The 8,743-nt window shown below is 34.0% G+C and overlaps 1 protein-coding gene across 3 annotated transcripts in view; it reads right to left on the bottom strand.

Annotated features, from left to right (window-relative positions):
- Positions 1 to 2,889: 2,889 nt before the first annotated feature.
- The window catches only part of LOC594388 (testin), a 44,620-nt gene continuing 38,766 nt past the window's right edge, over positions 2,890 to 8,743 (bottom strand). For all 3 annotated transcript variants that reach the window (XM_793831.5, XM_003724070.3, XM_003724071.3), the window contains exons 6-8: positions 6,555 to 6,770; positions 4,809 to 4,967; positions 2,890 to 3,313 (exon numbers count right to left, since the gene is read on the bottom strand). In XM_793831.5, coding sequence (XP_798924.4) covers positions 3,122 to 3,313; positions 4,809 to 4,967; positions 6,555 to 6,770 — 567 coding nt within the window. In that variant the 3' untranslated portion in view covers positions 2,890 to 3,121. The remainder of the gene's footprint in view (positions 3,314 to 4,808; positions 4,968 to 6,554; positions 6,771 to 8,743) is intronic.

Below are 8,743 nucleotides of genomic sequence, written 5' to 3'. Positions count from 1 at the left end.
CAAGGCTAGTTCAATCTCTTAGACTAGAAGTTTTGAGAAATGACCCCCTGGTTTCTACAGCAATTGCCTAATTATAATTTAGATAACTTAAGCTTAATTGAAAATGCCTGTACACTAGGTAAAAGGAACAACTATAAGTTATGAAGAACAAAATATTAAGTGCATGTTTTCCGTTTATTGATATTCATTGATGTCTTTTTAAATATATTCATTTTGATTCGGTGCTATGATGCAGAAATTGTTAGTAAATTTAGAAATCCATCTTAAATATATTGCAAATGAATGGGCTCATTGTAAAGAAGGAAATACACACCTTACAATCCCAAAATAAAACAAATTGCATAATTCTATTTCAGAGTGCATCATATATAACAAGAAAACCGCATACGGTATTACTAATCGGGAAATTAACATTATAAAGACTCCATTTCTCCCTCTCTTTAAGCTATTAAATGATTACAAAGTTTATGTAAATAATATTTAAAAAATCAGTGTAGTAGCTGAAATGATAAAATATATCTATTATTTTCCTGTTTCATACAGGTTAAAGGCATATTTGACAGAATAAATACAATTTTCAAATAGAAATTACATGTATATATACTTTTTTATAAAATCATACATTCTAACTATCTTTTAAAAAGGAAAAATACAATTTCGATGTGTATTACATGATATCTCTTTTACAATTAAAATGATGAGAGAAATGAAACCTGAAAATAAAAGAGAAAGGTGGGCATAAAAAAGACATTGCCTTTGCATTGTTTACCAAAGGCATTATTTCAAACACACTGCAAACAAAGCTGCAGTAGTATCAAGACAAATGAATTGTAAACTACATTTTACAAAAGAGAGAAAAGCACCCTAAGTTGGGTTAACAGCAAATGATTTTACATACAGTGGCAAAATTCCACACCCATGCTCCAAAATTGGGCTGCTAAATAACAACAACAACAAAACTTTTGTCCTTCAAAATTAGAATATCAACAAGGCACTTATTTACAATATCTCACAGGTTTGATGAAGCACATGCTGGCACACAGTCTGTAAGGTGATCAAAGCATAATTGTATCTTCAAAATGGAATGACAATGATATTTGAAAAAAGCAGGGAAAGGGAATTGAAGTTCTTGGATTATTCTTTGGCCAAAATATTTGAGAAAACCATCAAAACACAACACAAAGAAAGCAACATTCCTGATCAACAAGTTATATCAAGTTTGCAAACAAACTGGGATAGGAAGATGTCATAGATGTTCACTCACATTGGAGGCTAGAATATGATATGTTTATCTGCAATTACTACAAAGCTGATAATCTATGATACTAATGAAATATGGATTCAATTTGCAACATGAACATGTAATTTCATAACATCAGCATCTGCGACATAATGTTGAATTGATGTCCGTATATCCAGTTTGGATCTGACAATGTGCAAAGTCAAGCCAATAGATAATAGTAATTGTACTCTTTGACTATACTACCGACTAGATAATACAAATGCCACATCATTAAATGAGCAACTACCGGTAAGCAAACTGTTTACAGGTAAACATTGAAAGTAAGAAGAGAATAAAATATTTTCAGAATAAAACATACATGATCGTAATCAGAGATACACATATGCAGCATTATCATCTGAGTTGCATACTCTGTTTACATGTTTAATCCATAATTTCTTGGCAATAGTCTCTCACTGTTTAGCAACCAAGGCTTATTTGCACCTTTTTGTAATGAAAACCTACATGTCAATTTTATATTATCTGTACACAACCATGAGCTCAATGCGTAATTACAATGACCAATGAAAGATGACAGAGCTGTCTAACTCATATTAATATCATTTTTGTTCAATATACAAAGTACATGGAATCATAATTTACAAATGAACAAAATACAAGACCTCTTTATAAATGAACATATTCCCTAAATATAATTCTGATCTCCTTCTTTATTTGTTTGAAGACTATGCCTACATACTCACTATTTGACTGATCCACTACCTATCTCATTCAGTATATTTGAATTCTATTTCCTTGGTACTTGGCTTTTTATCAAAAGATGCTGAAGGGTACGTTATCTTAGACTTTGTTCATGCATAGAGCTCTGGCTTTGAACAATCACAGGTTGAAGACTTTCACTTACGCTTTCATCAACCAGTCTTTGACAGGAGATACTCACTCTCAGTTGGAGGCTAGATAAAGGACTTTCAAACTAGCCTGTATGGTTGATTATCTCATAGAGAAAAACAATAAAAGAGATTGAAAATAGCCTATCTCCATTCTTTATTTGGTCCGTGCTTATCTAGCTTCTACCATAACACACCAATAAAACATACAGGGTACAGTGAGGAATTATTAGAAATCTGAAACTGAAAGTGACAAACTCTTTTGAGGTATGGCGGATATGATACCATAAATGTTATTCATACTTCTCTGAAAAGAGAAATGCAAATGGAGGTAATTATAGGTATGAAGTGTATCAATGACATCTGCAATGCAATGAAGTCTTAAATTGAAACTGGATAGTACTTGTGATTTTATATCTGTATTGGTGTAATTATTTTTGGAATAATTACCTACTTTACAGAAGAGATAAAAAATCATTGTAATTGATACATTGCATTAATTGATTATTTATTTAATTTGAGTGCTAGAAGAGGAAGTGTTTGTAGATATGCATGTACATATAATTCAGCGAACATTTGGTTTTAACTAAGGTTATACATGAAGGTAATGAAAGTCATGTCTCGGTGTAGGTAATTTTAAAATATTCAGATAGGTTAGGTGGGAGCGTGACCCCGTTTCTAATAGAACAGACGTTTCATTGTATGTAATTTTCGTAAATCGTGTATCTTATGTCCCTTATTTTGTTGTTAGCAATAACAGTTAATGCCCACACAATAGACCTTTATAATACCATTAATATTATATACCATCTCTGGTATCATGTCTACAATGTAGATTTACAGTCCGTTATAGCAATGCTGTTAACTGTTGTCCAATTGCATCTCACGTCTCCTCTGAGTAACTCGCACATCGAGTACGCAGGCACAGTCTCCAAACCTACCCAGCTATCTCTTCTCTCACTCTAGAGGGCGCTATCTATCTCAGCACCGATTATCTGAGCAGCTGCTTCTTGCACTTGGTAGAACAGAAGATGTAGCCCTCTTTAGGGAGGAATGATTTGCCAACCAGGGTGGTCTTACAGTTAGAGCAGCGGAAGCAGTCATCGTCTGCATGCCAGTGGTGTTCGTTATGGCTCAGTCTGGGTACGCCAGCTCCGATCTTCATCCCACAGCTCGTGCACATCTGAATCAGAAAAAAAAAATAACAGACAGTTTAAAATTATGTTTTAAAAATAAGAAAGAAATACAAAACAAATTATTATGTGTCACATATGAGGTAATGATCATGAACCCTGGTTGAGCTGAAAGGGGCAACAATCATATTTTGATATACCTTGTTTGTTTGTCTAAGATATCTATGTGTTTGTTTTTTTCTTTATAAAAACAAAACAGGAAAAAAAGCTTAAAAAGAGCTGAAGCCAAATGATCAGAAGAGAGAAAAAATAACAACAAAAAAACAGCCTCATCTTGTGTAGGAATAAATGTGATTACAGTAATAATTGGCAACTTTTGATACTAGCAAATGCCCTGGATGATTAGACAAATAATTTTAGTTTGTCCATAAGAAATGTTTATTGTTTAGTTGTAAATTCAATCATGAAAATTGCTTTGAAGGAGAAAACAACTGCAATTTCATGCCTAATGTAAAAGGCTTAATGTCTTGCCTTCTACCATCAAGTATTTTGATATATGAGTCATGACCATATGCAATCTGGATGCTACCAGCAACAATATGTATCTCAAAAAGAAGGAAATCACTTCATGTTCAATTAAATCTCTCTTTTATACTTTTACATTCTGTATTTGTATAAGGGCCCCTTAAATCAAATTGTAATAAATGTGTGTTTGAATAAACTAACTACAGCATTGTCATTCACACTTCTCTTTTCAGTTAATCATAATTTTTGTATCCATCAAATCTATTTTTATCATCAACCATACATCCTTAATCTATTGTATGTGGAGAGCTCTCAAAATGAAACAAATCTTTAGCCACCCACACATACAATCCCACTGAACTACACTCTTAATTGGGAAAGGAATTACATTCATTTTATGATATCAAAATAGAAAGTGAGAAATTCTGTTGTTATGAACTAAAAATAGTTGTTAAATACATAATGGTGTTGTTACCCTTTCAGTAAGGGGAAAGTCTGAATTTTTCTGTGAAACAGAGCAATATCAGACTAGTCATATGAATATATCTTGACTTATAACCCATATGGCCTTTCTCTGGCTGGAAAGCTCTCTATACCCTAATATTTCAATCATGCTATTCAAATCAGTAATTTTTTTTTGAACCTCAACGGGGGTACAACGGGGGTCCAGGGGGCAGTGATCGATGTAATTGATCATGATGTCTCTCAAAACTGCGGTGGTTTCATCAATAAAGGCAGGGGTATATGCCTATGACGTTTATTAATTAATCCCAAACAATTTTTTTTTTTGGGGGGGGGGGCTCAAAATATTCTAGTCTATAAAAAAAACAGGAAATAGTGGAAACGTGGGAGATTCTCATGCCTGATTATACATGTACATAACCTGCACTAATCATTCTGAAAATAAAGATTCTCACATACACCACGTAGGTATCCTGTGAACCATGAACACGGCGGCTTATATCATAGTATGAAGTGCGGCCAGAGCATGTGAAATGCTTCTTAAATGTCATAGCTTACCTTAGCAAACTTCTGTGAGTGGCAGTCCATGCAGTACGGATGGCTGTTCTTAGCGACGTACTGTTGTCCGCCGAGGGGCGTGTCACACTCATAGCAACAGAAGTGGTTGACGTGCCAGTTACCATCCTCAGCTTGGGTGTAGGACAATGCAAAGATGAGCTGCAGGAAGGAAACAGGAAGGTAGAATAACAGAGTCAGGATATCATGAAATAGCAATCACAAAGGTTACATTAATGAGGCCTAAAAAGAAAGATGTTGCATTGCCCTTTACGTGCCAAAACGGTCGGTCGGAAATGTTTGTGTTTTTTTTACTCTTTTTTCCCCCTCCCTCTTTGGGCTGATATTTCTCAGTTTTGAATGCTTTGATACATATTTTTTTATTCATAAAACATTTTTTTTCTTAAAAAAACAGTAACAATATTAATAAATTAAAAAGCCGACCGTAGATTTCAAGATTTTTAGGACAGTCGCAAAGGGCAATACAAATTTTTTTTTTAATGCCTGAGAGGTGCCTTGGAAATATCACTGAGCAGTGGATCACATGGTTCACAGTTCAAGACCCAGCTGCAACACTAGTGTCCTTTGGTAAAATACTAACCTACATATGCCACTCTGCCTAGGTGTAGTAAATGGGTACCTGGTAGGACATTTTTCACTGAAATACTACCATTTTCTTGAAGCAAAATCTAGTACTTTGGTAGGTGGAATGAGCATCCCCCGAGATGGCTATGTAGCTATTGTTATTACTGACAGAAGGTTACTTCTTTATGCTTTGTATACTTCATTGTGTGGTAGGATGGGAAGCAACTGCTGGAGTGTTCACAAAATAAATGACCTAAGAGCAAGAACTACATGTAACTATTGAATAACTCCAATCTTTTAGTACTTGTTAAGCATATATATTTTTTTACCTTTATTTAGGAGCTATTTTTAGTTATAATAAATCAAACTGAGTATTCATGTTCTGGCTTGTACATGTATATACCATCACAAAATTCACTACCAGCAAGAGGGAAGCTTTGAATATTTATGTTGTTGTATTGCAATTGCAATTGTTGTAACTATACAACATCTACTAGATTATGTGGGTGGCAAATTAACAAACAATGAATCTCAAAATCAAGGTATCATAAAAGTTATCACTTTCACTTTCCTGTTTGAATGTGGAAACATTGACAACACTTATCAACCATTGTTTAAATCAAATGTCAAAATGAAACAAAAGCAGTAAAAACAATATATTCAAGTGTTCAATCGTTTAAATGTGCCATTTAATCTATTATGACTGAGTGGGGAAGCCATTTGGAATAAAAGAATTATGTTCAAGTACACAATCACTATTCTATCTTCATCCAACTTCTACAATAATTTCATTGATGCAAATGGCATTCTTCAATAAAGTGCAGTTAATAACATACCATCACTATTCCCATTTCTGATTTCTATTGAAAGCAAGAACTGATAAGTACCTCAGCATAAATACACCAATTGTTAAGGGTATACCACAATATTGGTGCGTGTCACAGATTTACTTGAGTATCTTTACATTGTCTTACAGCACGTTCATGGAGCCACAATAGTGTTTAATTTATCAACATTAAAAAAAAGCTTGATATGTGCAACGTATGGAAGCAATATGGCATGGCACATCAATCAAAATAAAGCAAAGAAAACAACTCATGAATTCATGACATAACTATAACAATGATAATGGACTATTCCATTTTTAATATCAGGGGTGTTTACCTCATCACAAGCAGCACACCTAGGCTTGAGTGTATCTGCATAATGCCTGCCACAGTAGATATGATCCCCCTTGAAGAAATAGATGAGGTCCACCAGCAGTTCATTGCATGTTGTGCATCGGAAGCAGCCTGGATGCCAGCATTTATCCACTCCGGCCCTCTCAGCGAAGACGGCCACGTCGCCACCGCTCATGTTCTCCCCGCACTTCACGCATTGCTGGGTACGAGAGAGAAGGTGAAAGGAGAAAAACGTCAGCATGTCAAAAATATATGACAAGGCTAGTACTGTCTCAAGCAGTGGAAGAGAACTCCATAGTCATACAAAATAAAAAATGACTAACGCTGCATGGCTTACACCTACGTATGTTTACTTGGTAAACACGAATACAAGCACACACCCCTCTTGAATCATTATTGAGAGCTGACGTATGACGGATAAATGAAGATTGAAACAAAGACAGAGAAATAAGATGATAACATTGAATATGATAATGAAGGTTGTTTCAACCACCAAGTAAAAACTACTTGATGATTTTGGAGAATTTGTTTTCATATCTGATTCTGTTGGGTTGACAATTGCGAGATATTTCAACAAGCTTTTTACAGAATAACACTTATTCAAAGACATAAAAATTTCAGATATCATCAGGAAGGCAAGAATAACGTAGGGTTTGTTAAAAAAAAAAAATCTAACAAAATTTGTAAGTGGTCTTTCAATCCAAGTCTTGTAAACAAGCAAAAAAACGTACAGGCTACATAAGGAAAACAACAACATGTCATCTTCCTTGACCTACAATGTTTGTTTGCACTCAGTAAACATGAACCTGCCTCAATAAACTTGGAGATACTGCAGTAAACTTCAACCAGAAAACCATTATTAGGTTCTAAATAAACAGAACTATACAGGGCAAAGAACAAACCACGGCATAAAGAAATTTACATTCACCTTCTACTTGAAGAAGAAACAAATCTATATGTACTCCCTCAACTACTTTGCAAACTATGGATGATATGTTTCGTTTTGAAAATAAATCATACTAAAGAAACAATGGAGTCATCAGTCATGCTTGAATCCTATTTAATAAGTTCATTGGTACGTTTTTCACAAAAGATGTCATTATCATACAGACAGATGTCAGACTTTGGTACTTAAGTGCCAGAAGAGAAGGATAGTTAATAATTCATTATACTATTTCATGGAGTACCGGAATTATACAAAAGCTCTGTTTGTTTGCATGTAGGCTTTAGAGTAATAACAAGTATGGTAATGGCTTTCAGTCTCTAGTTCATCAGAATTAAAAAAGATATAAGGTATTAGTCAAAATCAGTTTTAAAAGTTGTTAAGTGTGGAGAGTATTAAATCCACTAATTTTCATCAAATTAAAGGAACGATAGTAAGATAAATTAACTGATACTATTAGAGCACATAATTATCTCTTTCACATAAATATGCTACAGGAAGATCCAAAAAGTGATAAAAAATCACTTTGAAATATACATTCTCACCATACAATTATCAGTGTTGCACTGTTGACTTTTGTCATTATGACTATCTGGGTACACAGATTTAATGTCATTTACACGTGCTTACATATCATTAATCGATAATATGATCATTGAACCGAACCAGCGTACAGTCTATTTATTATCAATACATGTAGAGATGCAGCGCCGCTGGGATTGTTTCCATTATTACGTGATTTGAGTTCATTTGTCAGATAAGGAAGATTCATTTATGTGAATTACTGGAGGTGATGCCGTGTGGACAGACATTATGCTTCAGAGAGGACAGACCTTGAATGAATATACTTTGACTCTAATTGAGAGAGGTAATCCTGGGTTGATTTAAAGGTAATATCAATCATTGGTTTTCTCTATGATTGTATGATATCAGTAACTGTGCAAAAAGTTCAATAGGTGACTTTGTTTGCAATTCTTGCTTTAAAACATGCTGAAAACATTATAAAATGTAGAAAAACATTCTCCTGTTGGCCAGTGTCCTAATTTTCTATGAGACTTCATGTTTTGTCATAATATGAATTATCACATAAACATTTAATCTGCATACAACAACTATAAAGCATTTTTTGTTAATTTTTGAGTCTATCAAAATACATTTCTGAAGAGTAATGTAATTAGTGAGAAAAAAACCATTAAGTGTCTGAAGATGATAAAAATCAAGTGGGATAA

This window comes from Strongylocentrotus purpuratus, unplaced genomic scaffold (genome assembly GCF_000002235.5).
Source record: "Strongylocentrotus purpuratus isolate Spur 01 unplaced genomic scaffold, Spur_5.0 spur5_scaffold_6, whole genome shotgun sequence".
NCBI lineage: Eukaryota > Metazoa > Echinodermata > Echinoidea > Camarodonta > Strongylocentrotidae > Strongylocentrotus > Strongylocentrotus purpuratus.
This window is presented reverse-complemented; position numbering and strand designations above follow the sequence as displayed.